The sequence below is a fragment of the Zalophus californianus genome, chromosome 13 (assembly GCF_009762305.2).
Source record: "Zalophus californianus isolate mZalCal1 chromosome 13, mZalCal1.pri.v2, whole genome shotgun sequence".
Classification (NCBI taxonomy): domain Eukaryota; kingdom Metazoa; phylum Chordata; class Mammalia; order Carnivora; family Otariidae; genus Zalophus; species Zalophus californianus.
This window is the reverse complement of record NC_045607.1, coordinates 89,380,177-89,407,656: the sequence shown is the minus strand read 5'-3', so window position 1 is coordinate 89,407,656 and position 27,480 is coordinate 89,380,177. Positions and strand designations below refer to the sequence as shown.

At 43.9% G+C, this 27,480-nt stretch overlaps 1 protein-coding gene across 2 annotated transcripts in view; it reads right to left on the bottom strand.

The window, feature by feature from the left end:
- Positions 1-555: 555 nt before the first annotated feature.
- The window catches only part of PDCD1LG2 (programmed cell death 1 ligand 2), a 57,810-nt gene continuing 30,885 nt past the window's right edge, over positions 556-27,480 (bottom strand). Inside the window, exons 4-7 of one of the 2 annotated variants that reach the window (XM_027615826.2) lie at positions 25,022-25,291; positions 18,314-18,448; positions 15,017-15,066; positions 556-3,526 (exon numbers count right to left, since the gene is read on the bottom strand). In XM_027615826.2, the coding sequence (XP_027471627.1) occupies positions 3,521-3,526; positions 15,017-15,066; positions 18,314-18,448; positions 25,022-25,291 (461 nt within the window). In that variant the 3' untranslated portion in view covers positions 556-3,520. The remainder of the gene's footprint in view (positions 3,527-15,016; positions 15,067-18,313; positions 18,449-25,021; positions 25,292-27,480) is intronic. The other variant, XM_027615827.2, reaches the window with a different exon arrangement.

The following is a 27,480-nucleotide window of genomic DNA, read 5'->3' as shown; positions in this document are numbered from 1 at the left end:
TGAGAGCAGTGGGGTTTAGAAAGGATAGGGAATCCCCATTCAAGACCGCTGCCTTATCTGTGCTTATTACAGGTTTTCAAGCAAAGAAAGGCTTGATACTAATCCTTAGGAACCCTAAATGTCACTGTAGTCCAGTAGTCAAAATATGGGCTTATAATGGTCAGGGGATGAAGAGCGTTTGGGCCCAATCTCCACTCTTTATGATCTGAGCATTAATCAACATGCATTCACTGCATTATGGTCTATTTGTGCTAGGTCTGAGCTTCCCTTGGAAGAAGCCTCTCCTATTTGATGATACCAGCCTTTCTTTGCTTGAAAACCTGTAATAAGCACAGATAAGGCAGCGGTCTTGAATGGGGATTCCTATCCTTTCTAAACCCCACTGCTCTCAGCTCTCACGGTCTTTGGGCTTTTAGCTAGAGTCAGATCCCAGCATATTCAGGGGGAGAAGGGTAGAGTCTGGCTCTGGAGGAAAAGACTTTACTCCAAAAGAATCACAAGACTTTGTTAAATTTATACTAGAAGAAACCTAATTAATATACATTGAGTTGGACTCTAAGGGTATCAGACCAAGGAAAACAGAATACAACATCGGGTTGGGGCCAAATTTAGGTAGTCCTGATATAATACACTCTCCATAGGTTTTTGGACTTAATGCTATGGTAGATTGTTAGAGCAATAGTCCCCAGGAAATTATACCATTTGTGTAGATCAGGCCCTCACGTAAGTCCCTCCCACATTGATTTTGGCCTAGCTATCTGACTTGCTTCAGCCAATGAGACATTAGCAAACGTGATGCAAACAGAAACCTGAAAACTCCTTGCACATTGGGGTTGGCCCTCTTTTTGCTCTTCTGGACCAGCTTCCATACTGAAAAAAGCATGGATAGACCTGCTGAAGGTACATGGCTCAGCCCACAGCCAGCACCAACTCCAAGACATGTGAGTGAGGCCACCTAAGACCAGCATCCTTCAAGCCATCTGTCAACTGATGGCAAATGCATGAGTGAGCCCAGCTGATGCCCTATAAAGCAGAAATGAGTTGCCCCTGCTGAACCCAGCTTAAATTGCTAACATACACAATCATAAAAGCATAAGTGAGAAACATAAGCCATAAGTTTTGTTATACAGTGAAAGCAAGCTGAAATAAATGTATGAGTTTGAGCAGCTGGGAGTGGTCTGTTTACTTAGTTGACTGAAACCTGTGCTCAACAGTGACATTGAGTTGATAGAATTTCTGTGGAATAATGTACAGGAAGGATCCTAAAGCCTTAAGGAGTTAGGAATAATGGAGTAACTTATCATGTGTAAACTGTGCATCTTTCCTCACCTTGAAAGGGCCCAAGGAATAGTCCCTTCACTAAAGCCTTGAGAAATGCATTAGAGAGGGAGCCCCAGCTACCTTGGACACTTCCAGGGGGCTGTTTTCTGCAGCCCAAGGGTGCTGGGAGGAATGCCCCTGAGATGGGCTTCCTGATTTCAGTGGAGAGGATAAGATTCCAGAATAGCAATCAGAATTCTTTACTTGTAGGAAATCTTCAGTGGTGGTTTGTCCTAAGAACTCAGTGGATGGCCAGCCTACCAAAGCATTACTTGATCTATATAATAGAAATCTGACTTGAGGTTTTTCACAACTGAGAATCATAGCTTCTTCCCCAGTTCTCAGAAGGGATCCTACAACAACACCACGAATACTGTAGATCTACCTTGAAGCCATCCCCAAAGGGACTTGGGGTCATTTATGAAGGTGTCTGTGCACTGGGGGAAACGGAAATACCCAGGCTTTTCAGGGATTCCTGAACACCATTCTGAATGATACTAATCCTTAGGAACCCTAAATGTCACTGTAGTCCAGTAGTCAAAATATGGGCTTATGATGGTCAGGGGATGAAGAGAGTTTGGGCCCAATCTCTGCTCTTTATGATCTGAGCATTAAAAACGATAATTAGGACCAGTCAGCCACATAGGTGGGAGCCCGTGGTACAATGCAAATTTGAAAAAAAGGATAGAAAATCACAACTATGGCTGAAATCGTGTACATGTCTGGACAAGGACCAAAAGCCAACAGCAAAAATGAAAACACTTGTGTTGAGATGATGAGATCATAGGTGATTTTTGTTTGTTTGGTCTTTCTCAATTCCTCAAACTCTCCCAAATGCTATTTTTGCTTCCTTTGTAAAAGGTACTTTTTTTTTTTAAGACACAGAACTCATCCAGCTCTTTTGTTTTTAAGGATTGCCATTACATGCTTCTTAGCCATTCATATTATGGTCATAAAAAGTAAGAATGTTACATGTAGACATTCTCTTCCATATTAGGATGAGTCTTAGAGCCGATTGTGCATGAGGCCTCTACCCCCCCCAACACGTTGCAGCATTGACAAAATCCTGCTCCCTCCTTGCTCTCCGGGAGCTCACAATCTAAGGGGAAGATATAACATGTGTTCAAGTCCTCATGGCTCCAAACCCAGAGAGAAAACCCACTGACCTAGGACTCTGCTGTGCTCGACAATGCACACATTTGGATATTCCATGGGTCACCTAGTACCCTGAACTTCATAGCTGCAGCACACAGGCCAAATTTAACAGGATTAATGAGTTGTCGCTGCATGCAGTTACCCTTCCCCTCGACACCCACATAAGGGAACTCCACATCAAAGGCCTTGACTCGCGTCGCTGTATCACAGACATGGACCGAGCACTGAAAGGTGGAGTTTAAAGTCAGAGAGAGGGCCAGGAAAGGAACCTTTGTTTGGGGCTTTGACCATTATGGGTACCCATCTGAAATCTTTGTAGGTACAGCACATTAGCATGACAAATTTTTTTAAATATATGCCATTGGTTTCTGAGGTTAAAAAAATAGCATTTTTAAAAGGGAAGATGTAGTTTTAAAAAATCATTTAATATGGTGCCATTACAGGTTAAAACAAATGCTTTGTGATTTAGATCTCACAAAAATACTCAACGGCCTTTCTCCACAATTTGGAGTTGTCCACTGTGTACTTAAATGCTTTCTGTAATTAAAATAACTCAGATTCCTTCAAGATTCCACTAAGCCATATGATATGTCAATTATGGCTCAACTTTGTTTAAAGCTCTGTGAGTTCATGGACTCAATAGGCTTTTCCAGAATCCAGAAGAAACTGCAGATAAAAATAACTGTATTGGCAATTGGTCCGTTTCTGTAACTGAAAATTTCCACTCATCTTTGCTTCTGGAAATCACTTTGGAAAAGTAGGGGGGGAAATTCCCTTGTTTTCAGTCTGGCAGCAAGAAGGAGCCTCAGAACACATCGGGGTCTAGGATCCGGGGTGGTCATTTTCTAAAGTGCTATAGTGCTTGCTTAGAGTCACAGGCTGCAGAGGTGAGCACCTGGATCTGGCGGGGGCCGGTGCGGGGGGCGGGGGGGCTGCCTAGCCTCCTCTGAGCACCCGTGGCCAGGTGCTGCCTCTCTTTTGTTCAGAGTCCAGAAGCTTCTTGAGGATGTCCCATCAGGTCACCCCAGCTCCTGAAACCACAGGTTCAAATCTGAGGAGAGAAGTCCACAAATAGGAAAATCAGTTTTTTGATTAGAAAGTATATAAGCTCTCAAAAATCAGATTGGAGTGAGAAAGTGCTAAAGGGAAAAAGCTCATGCATCCGAGGGCAGCATAGGTCCTAACCTTTGGTTGCACTCCTTGACCACTGCCCTGGGTCTGCGTCTTCAGTCTATCTCTCCAGACCTATGGCAAGAGCCTTGTTCCCTCCATTCTCTGCCCGGCAGCCAGCTCGGTTCAGTTCATGGGGCTCCCCTATTCAAAACCTTTGCTCGTTCCCCATTGTACCAGACATTTCCATTGTTTCCTGCAGACTCATTCTCCTCTCTGCTCTACCCTGCTCAGGTCCCAGGATGATGACACTGAACAGCTGGTCGGGCTCTCTTTTCCCTAGCTTCCATTCCCTGCTTTTCTCTCAGGCTAGAGGATAAAGAGGATTGTAATGGGCAACGCCATGAGGTTGGGGTGTGCATGCTTCAGCAACCTCCCAGACAGGCTGCAGACTGGCTTTATCCTTGCGGGTGGCCCTCTCCTACTGTTTCTCACCAGCCTTGTGGTAGCTCTTTCTTCCCCCTTCCCCTCCAGGCCTCGGGCTGGTCAAGTCTTCCCTGTTCTTGCCAGCTCCAGGGTGCTCTGCCTCCCCCACTGGTCTCCCCTAACCTTGCTTCTGTATTTGTAACTAATACAAACTTGTAAATGTGCCTCAGTCACCCCTCCTGAGTGTGCCTCTTGCTTTCTGCTGAGACCTGACTGAGGCACCCGTGCCTGATGAGTAAAATCTAACCCCCTTTGCCTGGAACTCCTGGCTCATAGGATGGCCCCAATGGTCTTTCCTCTTATCTCCCACCTGGTTCTTCCTAGGCTAGGAGCCCATGCCTTTTCCCACAGATGCCCGTGTCTCCCTGCCTCCGTCTTTCCCCCGTGGTCTCTTCTATCTAGAATAGTCTGCTCTTTCCATTCTTGCCTGGTTCAAATGCTACCTCCTCCATAGAAAACCTCCCTCTTCCCTGATGATCCCCAGCCTAAAGTGATATTTTCCCCATTTCTGAACTCTCATGTAGTATTTGTACTTCTTGTAAAGCCATAGAATACTATAAAAAAAATACACTGACTTCTGGCAGAATTAAAAACTCACGAGCCCAGGTGAATGAGGCTGTTAGAGTCTCCTCCTCCAATGCCCACCTCCCTCCCTGGAACAGCTTGGGCTCTGCGTGGGAGGAAGCTGGACGTGGGGCGGGCCTTTCCGGGGATTCCGAGGGTACGTAAAGAAGGTGGGCTTTGGGATAAAGTGATATAGTTTGAGAGCTACATGATTTTCCGAATATGTTCCAAGAAGCATGTGTATACCTTTGAGGCCTTTGCAGGGACCTATGGTAGGTGTTTATATCCCTCACTCCACTGTTTTAATCTGCTTTTGTGAGATAATAGAAAATATATGTACTGGTCTCTGCCCCGGGTTCCTGGCACAGAATTCCTAAAATCCTTGTAATTTCCTACTAGATAAGAGCACTACGAACGTCTTTTGTTCTAATGTTTGGCCTTTGAGTTCACTTCCTGACAGAGTTCCCAAATCCCTTGAAATTTCCTAGGTGATAGCACTGTCTTTAGTTGTAAAGAGATGACTCTTGGTGAGCTCCTGGATGGGGCTGGTCACCAGAAAGACCAAGCTATGATTAGAAGCTTGGGATTTTCAGCCCCACCCCCTCTTGTGGGAGGGCTCGGTCCCACAAGACTGCCCTCCCCACCCCCACCCCCCATTCTCCAGGGAAGAGAGTAGGGCTAAAGATGGAGTTAATGGATGGTTATGCTTATGTGATAAAGCCTCCATAACAATCCCTGAAGTAGGCCTTCCGAGAGCTTCTGCATTGGTGAGCACACGCTGGGGCTGGGAGAGTGACACATGCATAGAGCACGGATGCCCACACACCTTGCCCTAGGCATTTCTTCCATCTGGATGTTTGTCTGCATCATTTGTCATAACCTTTTATAATAGATTGCTAAACAGTAAGTAAACTGTTTTCCTGAGCTCTGTGGACAGCTCTAGCAAATTCATCGAACCCAAGGAGGGGACGGTGGGAACCTCAGATTTATAGCTGATTGGTCAGGAGCACAGGTGATCACCTGGACTCAACCACTGGCATCTGGAGTGGGGGGTGGAGGGTGGGGAGGGCAGTCTTGTGGGACCGAGCCCTTAATGGGTGGGCTCTCATCCTACTTCCAGGTAGATAATGTCAGAATTGAGTTAAATCACAGGACACCAAGTGGGTGTCACAGAGAATTTCCTGGTGGAGAACAAACCCCATGGATTCATGTTAGAGGTGTGTATGCAGTAATGGGAATAAAGGAGACACACAGGTTTCCCCCACTCATTACATACAGGTATTCCATCTAATATTTCCTTTATGAAAAGGTTATCATGGGAAAAGAAAGAAAAGATTGGCAACCACTGAAGAGAAAAGGGGAACGAGGCACCTACGCCGTGGTGGATGTGGACGCTATGGTCAGTTCTCAGGTGGAAGTTCCTACAGGGAAGACAAGAGTCTCACACAACAAAAGAAAACAACAAAAACACAGACATCTGATCAATTACTAGAGAGGATATAGAAATCTGGCTTCTTTAATTTTAGCCCAAATTATGCCAAATGAGAACAGTTTTTTGAATACCTTATCTCCAAATACTTGATTGTAAGAATCTTGGAGTACTAATGCTGCGCTTCATTCATCCTTACAGTTCCTACACAGCCTACCTGAGAATCATGCAATTAGCAGACAGAATGTGTTTCAGAGGGAATGAGAGAATGAATAGCACTATACTGGGAATCACAAGACCTTTTATTTTTCTGTCGTTATTTCATTTAAGAAAGTCGCTTAACACCCCTTAGCCCAAAACTTGCCATCTGTAGAATGAGGAAGTCAGGTTACGTGGTTTGTAACTGCTAACAAACCAGGTCATGATGACCAGGATAACTCTTTTTTAAAGGAAGTATAATATATATCTATGGTATCAGAATTGACTCCTGAAGCTATACTGGTTGACAGCTTGGTTGCCTGCGTGAGAGCAAGAAGCCATGGGCCCAGACCTGATCTCTTATATCCTTGGAGTATGTATCCACTCCTTCTAGGTTCACTGGGTTAGGAATCTTGTAAAGGCAACTAAGACATTGGTACATGTCCTTGAAAGAGGACTCCCTAGAGTTGATGAGGACCCAATGGAGAGTTCTATACAATGCCTTTGATATGCTGGGATACAAAAGAGGTGATATATAGAACGAGAGATGAGGATAGAGAGATCATTCTTCATCTAACAAGCTCTGCTGGGTACTTAAAAATGATACATTGGGACATTTAAAAATGTATTCAAGTACCAAGAAAATTCAGAAAACATAAAAGAAGCAAACAGTACAAGCTTCCAATATATAAAGACAATGATTATGAGCATTCAAATATTTTTACTTCACTTCTTTGGGAGCAAGTGGTGTGGTGGTATACTAAAAACATGTTTTTAAACAGAGCATTAACTATATGGTAAGTATATATTTGTATCTTACCCTTTTCTTTTTTTTATATAGAAAGCATTTCCCCATGTTATCATTCTTCAGAAACAGAATTGTAAATGGGAGTATATGCTGTACTGAGTAGAGGTTCCAGTTTTTCCCTGTTGTATCAGTCAGGATGAGACTTGATTATGCTGCAGTAACAAACAATCCCCAAAGCTCTGTATAATAAACAAAAGTTTATTCCATGTCCACTGAGGGTCAGCAAGGGGCTCTGTTATCTGTAGTTACTCAGAGACCCAGGCTGAGGAAGCAATCACGACCTCAAATGTTGCTGGTTACCACGCATGGAAAAAGAGAATACAGCAAAGCACAAGTTAGCCCTTTTATCTTCTACCCAGAAATAACACACATCACTTATGCTTATATTTAGTCGACCAAAGCAGATCACATGACCACACTTAACCACAAACTAACTGTAGGGAAGTCCAATCCTATCACATACAGAAAAGCAAGAGATCCAGGAACTCTGTGAAATTGCACAAATGACCGCCACATCCCCCATGGAGAAAAATGGCAATGAGCTATCTCTTCGGCCACACTGAGTTTGATCTGAGTCTTTTAATTTTATTATATTAAAGTGAAGGACTTGAAGGCCCATCTGGGGAGACTGAGAAGTCTGGATTTGCACAAGAATAAGAACAGCAACACCTCTCAGCAACACTTCTCCCAGAGTTGCCTAGAAAGTTCGAGGCAGAGCCATGGAGTGGAAAACCCAGCTCTACACAGCTGTCATCTGAGCTTCTGAGTCCTTTTGGGCACTTCCACATGAATTGGGTCTCATGTCAGTCTCTGGTCAATGAAGCAAAACCACCAAGCTCTTCCCTTCTTAAGCAGGAAGGGAGAATACTTATCTGAGCAGAAGTCTCATCAGACTCTCATATCAGTCTCATCAGACACATCAGTCTCATGTGTGACGGAGATGCTCAGGGCCAAGTCCCAAGACTGTGCACTAGGTAAATGTGACTAAGAGCAGGGGAGCCAGGATGCCATCTGTACAGCCTGCGACCTGACCCTGTCTCCACATAGGTGGTTTGGGGGTGAGTAAGAGCTGGGACGGTAGAGGATGGGTGTAGGAGAGAGAGAGCCCTGAGGGCCCTGAGCTGGCTGGACCCCAGTGGGGATCTGTCCTCGGACTTGGGAGCTGGGGGTAGTGTTAGAACGTTGAGAGCAAGACCAAGTACGTTCAGTGAGAGAGAAGGCACAGAGCCGTGGAGAACTGGGTCAGGGACCGGCACACAGTTTCTGCAGGGCCAGATTATAAAATATTTCGACTTTATGGGCTATATGGTCTCTGCCGCAGTTACTCAACTCGGCTGGGAAGGGGTGTGAAAGTTGGGGGACAATAAGGAATCATTGAGCATGGCTGTGCTTCAGGAAAATTTTGTTTACAAAAACAGGAGGCGATTTGGCTCTCTGGCTATAGCTCACCCACTCCTTTTGAGCTGACACATATCAATGGAGAGCAGAATGTTCACTTGGTCGACCATCATTTCATAGGTACTGAAAGTATAACACATCCTAGGATGTGAGAGGCTTTGAAAGGAAGCAGAAGACCCTGCACCTGCTTTCTAGAAATGTATAACTCGGTCCTCTGGGAACAGCAGATCCTACTTGCTGTAAGCTATTACATAGCATAAATGTTATAATTAATATACTTCTTTTTTTAAGATTTTATTTATTTATTTGAGAGAGAGAGCAGAAAGAGCACAAGCAGGGGGAGGGGCAGAGGGAGAAGTAGACTCCCTGCTGAGCAGGGGAACCGATGCGGGGCTCAATCCCAGGATTTTGGGATCATGACCTGAGCCAAAGGTAGACGCTTAACCAACTGAGCTACCCAGGCGTCCCTATACTTACTTTCTTTTAATAAATATATGACATATAGAACATTAATGTTTATAGAATGGTCCTCTGAACCTAATTTTATTATACCCAATACGTGTTTTCTCAGGATAAGAAAAAAACAGCTTAACAGTAAATGACAAATCAGGCGGAAATTTATGAAACATATAGCAGGTAATGGGTTACTATTAACTCTAAGTGAAGACATAAGTAAAAAGATGGACAAAAGATGCATAGACAGTTCCCAAAAGAAGGTAAAACCTATACATTTATGAAGGTGTAAAACTTTAAAATGCAAATTAAAATAATAATGATGGGGGCGCCTGGGTGGCGCAGTCAGTTGAGTGTCCATCTCTTGATTTTGGCTCAGGTCATGATCTCAGGGTTGTGAGATCGAGCCCTGCACTGGGCTCTGTGCTGGGCATGGAGCCTGCTTAAGATTCTCTCTCTCTCTCTCTCTCTCTCCACCCTTCCCCTCACCCCCCTGCTCACACTCTCTCTCACTAAAAGAAAGAAAGAAAAGAGAAAGTGAGAAAGATGTATAGTTCTTAATTTTTAAATTAGCAAAATTTAAAAACAATAACATTCAGCATTGGGACAGGTATAATGATAAAACTAGCTCTTTCATATATTGCTAGTACAAATTGGTACAACTTTTTAGAGGGCAATTCAGCAATACATTTTGAGAGTCCTAAAAATGCCTATAGGTTTACCCCAGTAATTCTGCATCTTAGATTTTACCCATGGTAATAATCAGAGCTGCACACAAAGATTTATGTATAAGGCTATTAACTGTGATAAAAACATAAAACGACTCTGTGAGGTAGACACGAAATGTTCAGCAATAGGGAATTAGTAAGATAAATCCCAGTCCATGTGTACAATAAAATATGAGAGCCATTAATTATATTTTTAGCACATAAGTAATACTAATGACATAAAATTAAGTTAAAAAACTATATCAAGCTATGCGTATTATAATTTAATTTTATAAAATTTAAATACAGAAAAATGTTAGAAATTAAAGCAATATTAAGTATTAACCATGGTAATCTGTGTGCAATGGATTATAAATTATTTTTATTTCCTTTATCCTTTTTTATTTTTCATTTTTGCTCAGGAAAAATTATGTAACTTAAGAATGTTCTAAAAGTTGTATAAATTATTTATTTTTGAGCTGGCCAGCAACTAAAATTAAGCAAGATTTGTTTTTTAGTAGTGAGACAAATTCAGTCAAAATCAGTTACTTTTTACATTTACTGCTGCATAAACTACAAGAAGCACAGACAAATGGACAGTAAGACAGACAAATCATTTCCAAACTCTTCGGTTTAATTTTATCGGGGAATTCTGGTGACAGCGTTGTTCTCCTCCCTCCATATTTACTCAGCCATGCATAATTTCAAAACATATCAAGTGCAGGACGCTGATACCACACATGTCCTTTTGTTGCTGAAAGAGGCAGTGAGCTGAGCGGAAAACCCTAAATAGTGAGTCTGCGCACACATCTGGAGTGGCAGGTTCATGGCTGAATGGGTTTGAGAGAGAGCCCTGGCCTCTCGGACAAATCTGTGACCAGATAATAGAGAGTCACATACTTCTATTTTTTTAAGGCTCAGGGAAGTCTGACAAATTCATTTGCTCCAGCCGAAACTGCCCCCCTCATGTCTTGGTGCCTGTGATGATTAATTTTCTGTGTCAATTTGGCTAAACTATTGTACCCAGTTAGTATAGATGTTGCTGTGAAGGTATTTTGTAGATGTGATGAACGCTTGCCATCAGGTGACTTTACATAAAGCCGATTACGTTCTAGAATGTGGGTGGGTCTCCTTCAGTCAGTTGAAGAGCAACAACCGAGGTTTCCCAGAGGAGAAGCAATTCTGCCTCAGACTGTAATATAGAAATCCCACCTGAGTTCCCAGCCTGCCTGCCTACTCTACGGATTTTGGATTCCATATTTCAAGTCTTAGCTGAACTTCCAGCCTGTGAGCCTGCCCTACAGATTTCACACTTGCCAGTCTCTGAGTGGTTCTGTGGTTCTGTTTCCCTGGAGAAGCCTGAAGTACTCCTCCCTCAACGACAGGTATCAAGTTCTCTTAGCTACCCAAACAATGAGCCACAGACCCATCCCCTTTCCATTCCTCAAATCAGGATTTCCATGCCCTGCTCCCTCTTCTTCATGGGGGATAGTCTCCAAAATACTAAATGAGTTCTCCATAGGGAGTTAACCACTGGTGAGTAACTTTCTAGGGAGGAACTTAAAAAAAAATCTACTGAAATCTAACACTTTGGTATTTGTCTTGACAAAATCATAAAGCATTGTGATAAGTAAAAATGAGCCATCTTTTTCTTTTAATATTCCACCACCATTGATCATTGTCAATTTCTACATTTGAATCAATCTGCAAATAACTTTGAATGCAAATGGAACACGTAGAACACAGCATAATGTGTCAGCATTTATCGAAGTGTTAAAATACATATGTACATGACAAAGACAAACAGAAACAGAGATAAATACAAAACTGTTTTTTGAAAAAGAGCATCTATTCCATGTTTGGCAAATATATGGCCAAGATCTATGACTTCTCCCCATCCCCCACCCAAAGCAGACATCATTCATCAATCACCACACTCCCTGCCTACAAATGGTCTCCCAAACCATCCTCATCTCTGCCTTAGCCACCTCCTGAACCTGACAGGGGGCCTGTTTGCCCTTCTGCTCTTGGTCCAACCTTCTAGGTTTACGGGTGACAAAACTGAAGCCCAGAAAGGGGGTAGATCTTACCTAAAATTGTATAGCTAGCTCACGGAAAAACTTGAATCTAAATCTCTTGAATTTTAATCATGACCTCTTTTTTATAAAAATATTTTAGGCATACAACAAAGTATAAAAATAATATCATCATCTGTGTACCCACCCCCAGAATATCACCATCTGTGTATCCACCACCCAGAATAATATCATCAACCTTTGTGTGCCCACCCCCCAGAATATCATCAACATCTGCATACCCACAGCCCAAAATATCATCATCAACATCTGTGTACCCACCACCCAGAATAATATCAACATCTGCATGCCCACCTCCCAGGATAATATCAACCTCTGCATACCAACCCCCCAGAACATATCAATATCTGTGTGCCCACCACCCAGAATAATATCAACATCTGTGTGCCCAACCCCCAGAATATCAACATCTGTGTGCCCAACCCCCAGAATATCATCTGTGTGTCCAACCCCCAGAATATCAACATCTGTGTGCCCCACCCCCAGAATAATATCGACATCTGCGTGCCCACACCCAAAATAATATCATCAATATCTGCGTGCCCACCTCCCAGGATAATATCAACATCTGCATACCAACCCCCCAGAACAATATCCTCAACATCTGTGTGCCCACCACCCAGAATAATATCATCAACATCTGCGTGCCCACCACCTAGTTGAAGAGGTTAAATTTGGTGTTTATAATTTCCATGCTGTTTTTGTACTTTTACGCCACGTAACTGTTTGCATAAACACTACGTGGAGGTTCTTTGCATGCTTTTAAACTCTGTAATTGCCAACATATTGTCTATATCTTTCTGAAATCTATCTTTCCTCTCAAAATTATATTTTTCAAAGTTATCCATCTCAGAAAGACATCCAGTTCTTGTGCTTTCATTTCAGTTGCTATATATACTTCCTATACACTTGTTCTCCTGTTGATTCACATGTGATTATTTCTAATTTGTTGCTCTTGTAAATAATAGTACCAGGAACATTCCTATGTGAGTCCTCTGTGATCTATACCTAAGTGGTCCTGACCTCTTTACAGCACACCACATATTCTAAGGTAAGTGCCAGGGGGATGAGGAAGAGAGAAGAGGAGCATCATTCTCTCACCTCCTTGACTCTCCCTTCCCCAGGTTGGAAGGTACAAAGGGTAACTATATATAATTGCTTGGGGGGGAAGATAATTAGTCTAATTTCTTTAATTTGACTTTTGGCCAAGATATTTACTTTATTTTGAATTTCAGATACCACTAAAAAAGGGTATGAGATCTTTCTTGTTTATAAGGAGATGTATTGTTTAAAAATGGTTGTGAGGGGCACCTGGGTGGCTCAGTCGTTACGTGTCTGCCTTCGGCTCAGGTCATGATCCCAGGGTCCTGGGATCGAGCCCCGCATCGGGCTCCCTGCTCAGCGGGAAACGTGTTTCTCCCTCTCCCACTCCCCCTGCTTGTGTTCCTGTTCTTGCTCTCTCTCTGTCAAATAAATAAATAAAATCTTTAAAAAAATAAAAATGGTTGTGATACCCTGTTAATCCAAAGAAATCACTCTATTAACAGTGCAATATTCAGACCACACGGGGGCCATAGGGTGGGACATTTAGAGTGGTTGCAAGCCTTTGAGCATTCCTCAGGTCCTCAGATAGACGGCTCTGCCTTCGTTACTCAGACTCTAATCTCTTTTTTCTTTTTTTTTTTTTCTAATCTCTTTTCTGACAATACTTTCTCTCTAGGACAGAGGCTACATACGGTCACTGATAAGCTCAATTGGCCTATGGACATATTTTATTTGCTTTGGTATCTGAAATACTTTCGGGCAACATTTAATAACTAAGACATTTTATATAAAAATCTGGATTTCCATCTTCTCTGACAGCTTTAGGCTAGTGCTAAATTGACAGGGAATATGCCCGCCAATTTGTCACCATTCCCGATCCAGTTATAGAATGTCCTTTCTACTCATTTCAGCACCTGCCTGGCCCTGTGGGCATCTGAGTTTACCACCTCTGCTCTCAAGCCTTTCACTATGTCTTCCTCATGCTGAGCAGTTGAAGGAGACACTTACACAGAGACTAGAGCTCATGAAACTCAGACAAATGCTGGGGCCGCTCCTATGGAAACTCACCTGTAGGCAAAATGGACCGATCTATAGGAACACACGAGTTTTGTTTCTCAAGAAACAGATGTTTCAATCAGGAGAGCCAACATTAATCTGAAGCTTTTCCGAGTCAAGAAAATCTCGCTGCTGATCCAGAGAAACACAGCATAACTGGACCTCAAGAATAGTCCAGGCCTGAGCTGCATCTGTTCCTTGGTTCTGTGCCCAGGTATGAGTACTGTGTTAAGACGATGTATTTTCACGAGTGGCTCTCAGGGAGGTGGTGGGAGGTGGGAGGGTGCAGGGCCTAATTTCACTCCTTCCAGTCATATTGTGTGCTTACGAGTTGCCATGTGTTCTGTATTAGCCAGATGCAGACCCTGGTATTGAAGGCTTTCTAGAGTTATCTTTACAGTTGATGTCTCTGGAATTTGACATATATATTCAGCAGAATTCTAAAATGACCAGTTCTGAATATTTTGAGTGGCTGATAACAAAATTATTTAGAAATTTCTGTGAGTTGCCTATAATTATTGGTGAACTCATGAATTCATGTGTCACACCACATGATTCCTAGATTACGAAAGGAAAGGCGGCTCTCTCAAGAAAGCCAGAAATAACTCTTCGCGCACTATGACCCAGGTCTGTGGGTCCCCAAAACACCATTTCTCCAGGGTCTCAGCTTTTCATCCAACCCGCCTCAATGGTCTTAGCAACCCCAATTCTCCTGACCTCCACATCACATCTTTTTCTACAAATTCTAGCTCCAAGCGTGTCAGCCTCCTGAAGAGACTTCTGCTCCCTGAGCATGGCAACCTTGACCCACAGCCACCAGCAATGTACTTAGTAATTGTTGCAAAACCATGAGCTGTCGGTTGCTTCACAGTTGAATATCTTGCCTTGCTGTTAAGTGTTAACCATGTTTCTAAGTATGTGAGCCCAGGTGTCCTGTGCAGGAGTACTTAGGAATAGAGACAGACCAAAGGCTATACAACGCTTCTGTGGTTGTCCAGCAGACACCTTTTTTCCTCCCAAGAAAGGTCAGAACAACATAAGCTTACAACGGCAGCTGGCTGAAATGCCACTCAACAGGAAGATTCTGTACAGGCTGAAACTATTCAGTTGCCCTTTGTGCATTCATAGAACAGGGGCTATTTCTTAACTCAAGCTGGGAGAGAAAACGGTAAGAAAAATCATGACTACTCACAGCTTTGTCCACTTCCCTCCTTACGGTGGTGTCAGATTTTTTTGTTGTGTCTGAAAAAGAGAAATCCCCAGTGATGGGATAAGATTAACGAGAAAAGTCTTCTGTTTCTAGACTAAAAGATGGCAGAACAAAAAGTTAATCCAATAAATCACATGTATAGAAGCCCAAATGTGCTCTGTGGCTTGGCTTGAGACCTCAGGCTGAATGATAGAGTAAAACTGTACCCTTGGGTGAAAATTGCAAACAAAGCAGTCCTCTACTTTCCACTCCTTTCTCAGCCCCTGGTCCCAGGCACTCAAAGGCCAAGGGACTGCTGATTTGGGTATTCAGCCCAGGAAACGTCCAGCTTCAGAATTCTCTCTCCCTTTTCTGCTTTGCTCTTGACGGCCACTTCCCTCCTGTCTGCCCTACACAGAGCAAGAGGTCTCATCAATGTAGGATTGTAAATGACAGGATGTAAATGACAGATACTTTTCAAAGCAACTTGGGGAGTAGAAGCACAAATTTACATAATAGGATGCCGCTCACCACTGTTCCCCTGGTTTCATCTTTCTCAACTGCTAACGTCACATGTTCCCCCACTCTGATTTTCTTCCAGAGCTGGATGCTCATGTCCTGCAGTTGCCTGGGTTTCTGAACTCAGTGCATCCCTAATTCTGCCTTTGCTTTGTCCACCAGATTTTTAGGAACGCCCTCATGACAATACTGACCTTGGCCTGGACTTTGCGGGCCTCCATCTAGCATTGCCATCTCCTCTAAGAGGATTCCCATATGAAAGAAGCCTAAGAGTGAACCCATAGAAATTGCCCTTGCATGGCGGAGCTTCAGGGCAATCCTCTCTAATGCTTGGGGTTAGTGGTGCCATCCTGTGGTTCTTATGCAACCATTAGCCAACATATTTGGGCTTTGCTTTAAATCCCTGTAAAGTCTTGGCTCAGTCTTTTAAGGCAGTGCCATTCAAAGTGTAGAGTCCATGGGTTAGTGGTGGAAGGTGACCTATTGCTTACCAGCCCCCAATGAGACACTTATAGAGATCTAGTGCAAACATTTAGAAACTCAGTTCTTTTGGGTGGAGACTCTCTCCTTCCATTGCCCAAAATAATACTTACTCAGATTGGGCCAATTTTTTCTTAAGCACTTTGGTAACAAAGTCACTTCCCATTTTACAGCTAGAAAAAAAAAAACTTCTCAAAGAAGTTAGGTAATTCATACAAGATCACAGAGCCAATATGTGGCAGCATAGGGTGCAGAACTAGCCTTCTGACCCTGGCTTGAAGCTCTATTCATGGTGTCAGCCATTCTCAACCCTCTTCCATGACACATGAGTCTGTGTGCATGGCAGATGCATTTCCACATGTGTGTCCGAGTGCCTCCCACGAAAGAAAGCAGATCCCAGTGCGTGTGAGTTGTGGAGTGGAGGTGGAGGGTGGGTATTATATAGGCAGCCATGATTTCACTCTGGCTCATTAAAAACAAAAAGGGAATCATTTGCAAATTTATTCACTTAACTCTCATTAGCAACAAGTGTCTCCCACCACAGTTGGTACCTGAGCCTTGCATCCGGCTTGGAACTACAGATATCCTCACTCACCTTGAGACTGGGATGAAGGATGAGGGGAAGAATTTTTTCTGCTCTACCTGTGAGTGTGACCGCATTTCATTCTTCCAAAGAGAGTAGGGACAGAAAACTCTTGCTCATTTCTGAGGTAACTAAAGGGATCTCAGGCCCCAGGCCTGGAACTAGGTATAGATCTGTTTCTTAGGGGTGGGTTTAGGGGAGGTAAAAGAAGGTGGCAGAAGATAAGATTCTCACGAGGGGCACCTGCCATGGCTCTCTGAGGTCACAGACTTGCAGAAGTGATCCTGTTTAGTTAAAGTTCTATCAGATGCTGTAAGTCGTCCTTTATGGTGAGATGCCCTTCTTCTCTGTTTCTACCATTTCTCTTTTTTTTTTTTGTTATGTTATGTTATGTTAATCACCATACAGTACATCATTGGTTTTGGATGTAGTGTTCCGTGATTCATTGTTTGCGTATAACACCCAGTGCTCCATGCAGTACGTGCCCTCCTTAATACCCATCACCAGGCTAACCCATCCCCCCACCCCCTCCCCTCTAGAACCTTCAGTTTGTTTCCCGGAGTCCATAGTCTCTCATGGTTCGTCTCCCCCTCCGATTTCCAACCCCTTCATTTGTCCCTTCCTTCTCCTGATGTCCTCCACGCTATTCCTGATGTTCCACAAGTAAGCGAAACCATATGATAATCGACTTCATTTCTCTCTTTTTCTTTTCCCCTTCTTCCTCTTTTCCTCCCTCCCTTCTTCACTTCTTCCTTCCTCCTCAACCCTCACCCTCCCTTACTGTTGACAATAATTCCTCGGATTTTATAGTAGAGGGTTTTGCGGTTAGCACCCAAGTTGATGCATACATAGGGCAATGGACAAACTGAGCATGATAATATCTTATGGCAGAAGAGAATACAGAGGTTAGACTGTAAATGTAGCATGACAACCACCTAAAAGCCCCCCAATTCTCAAATAGTGGCCACCCCAAATTCCTAGTGAATTATCCCCACATGTCATTTCTTTTCTATAGACAAGGCCATGTGTAGACTTTGGGAGGAGCTCATTGGGTGCTGACAAAGGAACCGTCTAGGAAAGCACTAGACAGTCTGCAGATATTGTGACCAGGGTTCAAAGTTTGCACAGCAGGAGTGGGTGGGTGACAACAGGGCAGGATGAGGAGGGCCTCCCGGGGAGCTGCTGAAAGACTTCAGGGCACCATCAAAACAGGTGCTCTTCCTGTCCCTAAATGGCCTCACACACTTTTCTCCTTTCCTTGCAGACCAGGCGATTCAGATTCCTGGGGCTGGGGGGAAGGCTCAGCCCAGCTAACACCCAGGCTGGGGAAATGAGGGATGAGAACCGAAGGAATCCTCTGAGGTGATCTTGGTACCCTCTCACCCATGAACTCTGACCACAGAGCCGTCTGCACTGCCAAAGTAACACTGATCTCATGAGGCTAATGACACTTCTTGGCTCAAAGAACAAAGCAAACTATTTTAGCACAGGAACAAAACATTCCTTTTAAAATACTCAGTATGAGGATTTCGGCTCACTGAAGACTAGAGCCATTTTCTTCTGGGGGAAAGACCATCAGGACGAGCCCCCTGAGCCCAAAGCGATGCACAAGCCCTGAGGAGATTCATGTGAAACTGGGAAGCTGTAGGCCATTGGGACAAAGCAGAGCCTCACACTGCAGACACCCAGTCCATTTGGTTACCTTGAATAAAACTCACCTTTTCTAAAGGAAAGCTTTTGGAAGAGCTGTTTTCTTAAGCCTATCATTGTAGCTACGAACATCAAAGCAATGACGAAGGAAGGGATGAAAACATGAAGCAGCCGATTTGAAGAGGTGTCAAGTTCTTTGCCACCTGGATGAAAGAAAAGCACCAGAATCCCATTACATGGTAGCTTAGAGGTAAACCAACAAGTTGGCCAGCTGAGTAGGTTACAACCAACACAGCCAACGTACGGCGAGGATTTATTCCATGCCAGGTTCTGATCTGTGTGTGCCAGATGTACTGGCTCATTTACTTCCTACATCCACCCTCTGTGGCAGGATTTGCAATGACCCTCATTTCACTGGTGAAGAAAATGAGGTACAGAGAGTCTAGGAAACTTTCCCAAAGTTACGCTGTAAGAGACAGAGCTAAGATATAATCTAGGCTGTCTGGTTCCAGATTCTGTGTTTTTCATCATTCTGATACATCTATCTATCTGTCTGTCTGTCTGTCTATTACCATCATCATCATCATCATTTTTCTTTCTAGTAGGTTAGTCCCTCAATTCAAACATGTCCTCTCCCTCTACTGTCAAGCACTCGCAGCGCTCAGAATCTATGCTAATAGTCGTTCAATTTCAAGGATTAACAGGATCGTTTTGGAAAAACACAATATTGTAGACAGTGTTAACATACAAAATCCAGTCATTCATACCTTAGTATGAATGACTGTGATGAGCCCTTTCCTTGGCTCAGCTAATCAGTGTTCTGGCACTGAGGAAAAGGTGAGTTTAGTAGAGATGTGGATGAGAGGAGCAATTTTGGAGCCAGGGGAAGGCCTTGTAGAGGAGAGCTCTGGGTATCCATAGGTTAGAATAAGGGCTCCAGACTGACAATGGGGAGGGCTGGAGGGGGCTTCATAATAGGAGGTAGAAGAGTACCCAAAGTAAACTGTGCCCTTTCCAAAAGCCTGAATTTGCCCCATGGAGTAACTTATACAGAATAAACACAAGAGCCTGGTCCAGGAAAAACCTGGCAAAACTGCTCGTGAGGAAGGGCTCGGTCCTGCCAACTGCCTTCCCTCCCCCCATCTCAATGCCATCTGAGAATCATAGATCACTTTAGCTGAGAAGAAATCAGACATCATTTAATCTGAGCCCCTCATTTTAGAGTTCAGGAAGTAAGGCTCAGGGATGCTAAATAATCTATCTGAGGTTATCACTGCTAAAGAAGGGACAGAGCCAGGATTGCAAGCCTGGATCTGTTTGATCCAAACCTCAGGCCCCACAGATATTTGTCTCTATTGAAAACAGTGTGGTGAACAGTAAGGAAGAAAGGATTCAGAAGCCTGGCTCATCTACACAGTGGATAACCCACACCAACTACAACTGCTCCTTTACTTTTAGGAGGTGCTTATTAAGCACCACTGCAGTAGCACTGTGAGTCAAGGAGCCCTGGGACCTTCAGTGTCCTCACAACAGGAGAAATCCCTACCTTAACACCTCTGTGCAAACCTGTTGTGTCCTTTGCAGGTTACCTTCACAGCTCCTTCCATGTACAGAAGCTCTACTCACCCCTGGAGACTTTCTGACAATGCACACTAGTCTGTTTAGCCTGTAAGTATTTGGAGTGCAAAGACTTCACCTAAGTCACCTCAAAATCCCCTATAAAGCCAAGTACCATCTACATTAAAGATGTCAATAAGGATTTGGGGGGCTTAATCAATCATCTGTGTACCTAGTCTACCCGGCCCGATCCTCCCTGTCCTTAGTCACCTTGTGGCAGGCTGATGCTTATCCCTTAAATCCATTTTCCCTTTCTTCCCTATGAGGGCATTAGCCGGACACATGGCTTCTTAAGACTACATTTTGGAGCCTCCCCTGCGGTTAGGTGTGACCAACCATGAAAACTAAGTTCAAGTCATGGGTCTTCTGAGTCTTGGCCTTAAGACATTGGATATGTCTTCCACCACTCTTTTCCCTTTCTGAAACATGGATGTAGTAGTCATCCAGCTTTGACAATTCAACAGAGACAACATTCTACAGAATGGGGGAGCAACAAGATGGAAAGAACCCAGAAAGAACAGAATATAGGTATTTCCCGGCTCTGAATCACCTTCTATCTCTGAATATTACATAAGAGAAAAATATGCTTCTGTCTTGTTGGAGTCGTATTTTGAGGTCTCTCTGTTATGGCAGCTTAGTCTATATCCTTATATTCTTACAGATTGTTTTATAATAATTAGATGTTACCTAACAATGATATGACGATACAATGGGAAAACCATGTTTCATCCTTGCCACAGTCCCACGCACTCTTGCTAGGGGCATGATATTTTTCCCCATTTCCCCGCTTTACGAGTGCTGAGGACTTTGCCAGCATGTTTCGTTCAATCCCCACAATCATGCTCTAACGTATCTCTCATTATTTACCCTTATTCTACAAATGTGAGACCAAGTTCTAGGATGTCTCAGTTATATGTTCATGTTCTCAAAGCTAGTAGTAGTAGAGAGAGGATTTAAAGGTCCAGTCAGGGTTGGCTTGATGGTTAAGCGTCTGCCTTCGGCTCAGGTCATGATCCCAGGGTCTTGGGATCGAGCCCCGCATCGGGCTCCCTGCTCCGCAGGGAGCCTGCTTCTCCCTCTCCCTCTACTGTTCCCCCTACTTGTGCTCTCTCACTCTCTCTGTCAAATAAATAAATAAAATCTTAAAAAAAAAACTATTAAAGATCAAGTCAGTTTGACTTCACAGCCCATGCTCTTGACCACTGTCAGAGAGTCCCCTCCAGGTCTCTTGGGTAGGCTTCACTTCCCACCCCACAAGAATGTTGCTAGAGTTATCTCCTGTCTCCAATTTCATCACATTTCTTCATGAAAATGCAACAACTGGCCAAGAACAAGAACCCTGTTTCGAAAAGAGAATGGTCTCATTGACCTTCCGTTTCTGGTTAAAAGTTAGGCTGTTCAGTCACATCCTAGAGCCACTGGAGCACCTCCCACCACCAGACTCTCACTGCAGTATTTGCTTTATTCACTGATTTCTGGAGAAGATTGCGGCGGGTCAGAGAAGTCAGCAAGGAGCAGGCCAACTGATGAGAATGAGTAGAAAGGAGACAGTCATAAAGTAACTTAAAAATCCCTTTGAGAAATAGAAGTGAGGAACCGTGGGAGGATGTGTGACTTTGGCCTCTTGTTGCTGGCATTTGGACCACAAACTAGGGGATCATTTGATTGCCGAGACCTGGCTGCCCATACAGTCTGGCAGCTGGGGTAATGGGACTGGAATTATCAAGACTAATCCTCCAACCCACTCATCTGTCATTTACTGAGCACTTGGTAGGGGCAGACCGCTCTGTTTTTGCTTTAGTCTGGGTATAAAGAAGACCCATGTGAACAATTCAAATACATGGAAAATAAAACAGCAATGAAAGATAAAAGACATGTATAGTCACAGGCACACAAAGTCATGGTGCATGTCATCAGTCTTAGGAGGAGAGAGAAGGTAAAGACCTCTTGTGCCCTGGAGTTATCTAAGCTGCTCTGGAGAGAGGGTGGCCTTGAAGATGGTGAAGAGGGGGATTATGTTTTATGTGGGAGAAACTGCCTGAACAAAGAAATCATGGAGGTGAGAGACGTGCAAGCAAGTTCAGAGAGCACGTGGCGAGGAAGGGGAGCTGACTGGAGCCCAGGAGCCCTGCCAGGGGGTAGTAGCATGGATACAACTCTGAGAATCCTGTTAGAAGTGAAGCCATTAGAAACACCTCATTTTTAGGGTCAACTTTGAGTAAAAACAGTGAATTAGGCAAGTTGGTCTTCCAACATTCTCCGTCTCTCTTTCTATCACAGTGAAGATCCGCAGACTTGTCATTTTATGAAAACTGAGCTATAACTAACTCATACTAGAACTTTAGAGGCATTTAAATGCTAATAATCACAGGGGAATTTATTTTTCTCGGAATTGCTTACTTAATTGTCCTTTGCTGTGTGGAATCTCCTGCCTGGTTAAGTGCAAGCCAGTACTTCGGATGGAATGTGGCTTTCCAGAAGGGTCAGGGAAATAGGGGCCTGGGTAAGATGAATTTAGAAATAACTAGGATCTAGGCTTTGCCCCACTGATTACATCAGTACTTTTTTCTTTGTGGTAGAGAAGTGGAAGGGCACACTGACCATTCCTCTGGAAACCTTGAACTAGTGAAAAGTTACAAATGAAGTCATGTGGCCCTTCTTTCCATGGAAGCCAATGTAGCTGAATGCATAGTCAACAGTCATGGGAGGGGCCTGTGGGGTCTGCATCAGTTCAGGATCTTCTAGGATATCACTCATAAATGCAACTGGCAAAGAGATAAAGAGATCTTTGTGCACTTAGAGATTTTTCAGCCTAGATTTACCCGTGCTTCCCAGAGTTGTATCCATGCTACTAGCCCCTGACATGGTTCCTGGGCTCCAGTCAGCTCCCCTTTCTCACCACGTGATTATCTGATTTGTGTGACTTCCATGCTCAGTAATAACAATGAAAAGGTAATTGTGACAACTCAGTCTGTTCAGGGCAAGAAGGCTCAGTTCTCTCAGGCCTGAGAGTCAGAGTCACCAAGTCTCCTCCCCAAACCCCAGGGAAGCAAACTGTTCCATCTGAAGTGTTGAGTGAGGGAAATCTAGGATGTACAGTGGATGAGAGAGATCTCAATTATCAGTTATGGCTTGGGATCGGCTGTAGCAGCAGGCACTGTAGCTTGTTCTATGAACTCTTGCGCATGAAATCTCCTGAAGAGATCATGGCTGCTTCCCAGCCTGAAGGCTTAGTCACAGTGGACTTAATGTGAGGTTGTAGGTGAGCTTGAGCAGGTGCAAGGGGCAGACCACTGCGGTCTTGCCTCACTGACTCTCGGCTTCACCTCTAACTTCAGCCACGGCTTGGTAGAAGTCTAGGTGGACTTCCTTCACCTTACATGGGTACTTTGCTTTCTGTCCTGGGATGACTCTGACACTGCAGACGCTGGGGCGGGGGGGGGGGGGGGTCTCACTCAGCCCACATGCATGCATAGCTCACAGGGGGATGGAGTGTACACTTCTGGACACTACTGTCAATCTATACGGGTGAAACCACCTGACGTGCTTTGAGTGAGCATCTGAGGAGGTCATCTGTACACTTCCCAGGTGGTCCTTGGGTATTTGAGCTCCTGTTTTGCCAACAGCAACAACTTTGATAATGTACCCTTATATTTACTTTTCCTTCTTCCCTGTCTGAATCTCCTAAACCTCTCCCTTCTGCTCCCTGAGGTCACCACCTAAATACTTACATGCTACACAAGCTCCTGTCATAGGCTCTGTTTTGTCTAACTAAGACAAAGGGCAAAAAGTGTAATACAATGACAACACAGTAAATTTTCTATAAAGTCAAATTTAAGCAGTACTAGGGACTGTCCTTTATTCAAAGATTATATCCTTTGCTGGTATGTAGCAGAATACCGACCCCCCTCAAAGATGTTCATGTTTGAATCCCTGAAACCTGTGAATGTGTTACCCCACATGGGAAAAGGGATTTTGCTAATGTGATTCTATTCAGGACCGTGAAATGGGAAAAGGAACCTGAATTATTGGGTTGGGGGAAGGAATGGAATGTAATTACAGGGGTCCTTACAAGGTGGAAGAGGGAGGCAGGAGAATTAAATAAAGATGTGATGACACAGAAGCAGAGGTCTGAGGGATGTAGTTGCTGTTTCTGCAGGTGGAAGAAGGGACCATGAGCCAAGGAATGCAGGTGGTCGATAAAAGCTGGAAAAAATGAGAAAAGGAACTCTCCCTTAGAGCTACTGCCATCCTATCAACAATTTGAACCCAGCAAAGCCCCTTTGGGATTTCTGATTTTCAGAAGCATAAGCTAATAAATTCATGTTGTCTTAAGCCCACAAAGTTTGCAGTAATTTGTTATAGGAGCACTAGGAAATGTACGATGTGCTTGGTGATAAAATGACCTGTCTCTTATGAAAGATTTTTGATACTAGATGTTAGTTGCTCTTATTTGGCAAATAAAAAAAAAATTGCCCTGGTGTATGAAGTTCTAAAGGTGGGACTCAGCATAATCAGGAAAGACTCCGCAAGGTTTTACAAAAGGCCAGTTTTCCTCGGAAACCCCATAACCACTTGACTATCAGCAAAGCCAGCAAAGTAATATTCATCCTGCTGACTCCTTGCACTGCACCTGAGTCACAAGGGTTAGCTTTTGTGCTGGATAGTTTCTGTTTCCTGTTCAGATCCATTCTCTACACTTCCACACTGTGCTCTGAGCTCTGAGCAGTTGACCTTTATGGAACACATCAGCAGACTCCCTTGTTCTCTGACTTCCAGGTGGCTTCAGCCAATAGGAGGCACCAGCAGGAGATTGGAGGGTGGGAGGAGGAGGAGCTTAGGGAGTTCACTTACCCAGCTTCCATCAGAGCTGCTGCAGATGGCAGCATCCCTCTACTGGAGGCCCCCACTCCTGTCAAGGGGCAAGTTCCCTACAGCTCCCTTTCCCAGGATTCAGTAACCACTCCAATGGTGGTAATTGTTTCTCTGACCGTCGAAGCCCCAGGGTCCTGCAATAGCTTTACTAGCTTCTCTAAATCCTGACCACACCTTCATATACAGATCTTTTATCACTCTATCCTCACTCCGAGTGTGCCATCTATTTCGTGCCTAAACCCCGACTGATGGAGTTAGGAAGGCGGGGGGGGGGGTACTCTTACCATGAGGGTCAATGACGGCTGAAGTAAGTTCTCTCACGTTAGCATTCCAGAACACACAGCTGACGTTCGTGCCAGGGTGTGGCTTTAGGCGCAGAACACTAGTGACCTGGTAGAGGGCTTGCGAGGTCTTGATGTGGCTGGTGTTGGCAGGAACACTGACGTTTGGCCAGGTCACTTCTGCCAGTGGATAACCTTCTGCCTGGCAGGTGAGCTCTACCTCATCTACCCCCGGGATCCTAAGTAAATGAGTTTTTATTTTCTTGTAGGAAGCTGGATAATACAAGAAGAAAAAGAAATAAGTCTTTCTTTTCTGGTTCCTAGACGGCTTTGTGCTAAATGCCATGTGAATACAATTATCATTATCAATATGAAGTAATAATGGTTTTAATTTTTTACACATTTCTTTTGTCTCAGGTATCACACTATTTACACTGAATGATTTAATTCTTCTAACAAAAAAGGCATTGTTGATATTCCCAATTTTTGTTGGAGTAACTGAAGTGAGACTGAGTATTTTGCCTAGAGTCACAGGGCTAATAACTGGGAGAGCCAATGTTTGCACATTGGAAGTTTGATTCCAAATCTCAAGAGCATTTTATCCCACCACACTCTGTGGCTTCCTGTATGATTGTAAACTATCTCAGAGCGGAGGACTGGAGACAAGAGAGGAGACTGGAGACTAGATCACCCCCACATTCTTGTTTTATTTGGTGCTTCTCCTACAGGAGAAAATTCTTTTCCCACTTCCCCCTCTCCTTTCTTCTGAGATTAGGAGGAGAAAAAATAAAGACCCAGATTCTGTCTATAAGTAGTCAAGAATTGGCTGTATCTACTCCTTGCTTCTCCTGTCCACAACACACACACATACACACACACTTTTGTGTAGTATATGCCAAGTGAATTAATCAAATGTGGCTCCCTGCCCTCTAGAAAACTGAGATCTAAAATGCCTACAAGTGACATTGAAAACAATAGGAAGACACAAGGACAAATTGCCCAATTATCTCAGATGATAGCCCAAAATAGATATTAACAACATATGCAGATATCAGGGAGTATGGAAAGTAACCTGTTGATTTTCGGTGAAGGGAAGAGGAAATGAGTACTAGCTTTCAATAGGTAGGAAATATTTAAGAGACAGAATTTTGATACAAACTTTGATTGCATATATGGCACAGGGGCGGTGAAACTATTTTTTTCTTAAATTGTTGGGAGGAGTATAAATAGGCACACCCTTTGTGAAAAGAGATTTTACATTAAAATCATGATAACAGACATGTGGAAAACATCAAATGTGCACGAGGTACTAAGGGTTTTCTAGGTGCTAAGCTTCGTGCCCTGTGATTTTACATACTGTGGAGGGGAAAGGAATGTTCAGGACCCTCTCCACAATTTTTGCCCCTTGAGCACCTCCCTTTGTGTCGCTGTGTTTTGAGTTGCTAACTTGATTAGTTATAGCCAAAGATGCTCCCTGGATCACGGTTCACTGGACTGGGTGACTGTGTCTCGAAGCACGGTTCACAATCCGCGGCCCTCTCAAGTTCTGGCCTCCGTGTGGTAAAGCATACTCGGCTGTGCCTCCTGGGTGGCCTGCCTCAAAAAACTCACATCTTCCTTGCTCACGGTTTTCCACCTTCTGCTTGTGACTGGGTGGGTGGGGTAAACTTTCTTACCCATGAAGCTGGATAGATGAGTAACTTCAGGGTCTGTTCTGCAAACCTGAACTCTAAGTTAAGATGAGGGTGCAAGAAGAAAGAGGCCCTTATTCTAAGTCATGTTCTCCACTGTAAACCACCAGGGAAGCCCTGAAGTTGGGGGAAGGGAAAGGAGAAAATCATGTGCTCATCCGGTTATTAATTTAAAAAATGGAGTTCACTTCCCATTTGGCTACTGATTGTTGTGTGGATAGCTCACTTGGTCAAGGACTTGGAGAGGAACAGGGATGATAGTGGCTCTAAAACCTGATTCTATCTCTTTAACATGTATTACCTCATTTGAACTCTTCAAGGACCCTAGGAGGTAGGCAAAATTCATATTCCTATTTTATAAATAAGGAAACAGCTGGAATCTGGGGTGGGGAGGGGGACTTGAACCCATGCCCTTCGTGGCTACATTATTCTGAATTCTGTACTGGAATCATCATAAGAGGATGATTGTCTGTGTAATTGCAAAAAGTTTGGGGATGGAGCCACAGACACAGGAAGGGCGGGGACTTAGGGGCACACAGAAATCATAGAAGATGAGGAGAATCAGGTTTTGAAGCAGCCTAGTGAGACCTGAACTGGTTGGACTTATCAGTCTCCTTGAAGCCAATTTTGATCTACCTCTAGCAACGCAACAGGATCTCCGAAGCATCTTGAGGACTCACTAATCTCTTTTTATGTTATTTATCTATACTTATTTTCCCTTGGTTTGATGTCCTCTTATGATCATTTATCCTATTACAGTGTAGATTATTT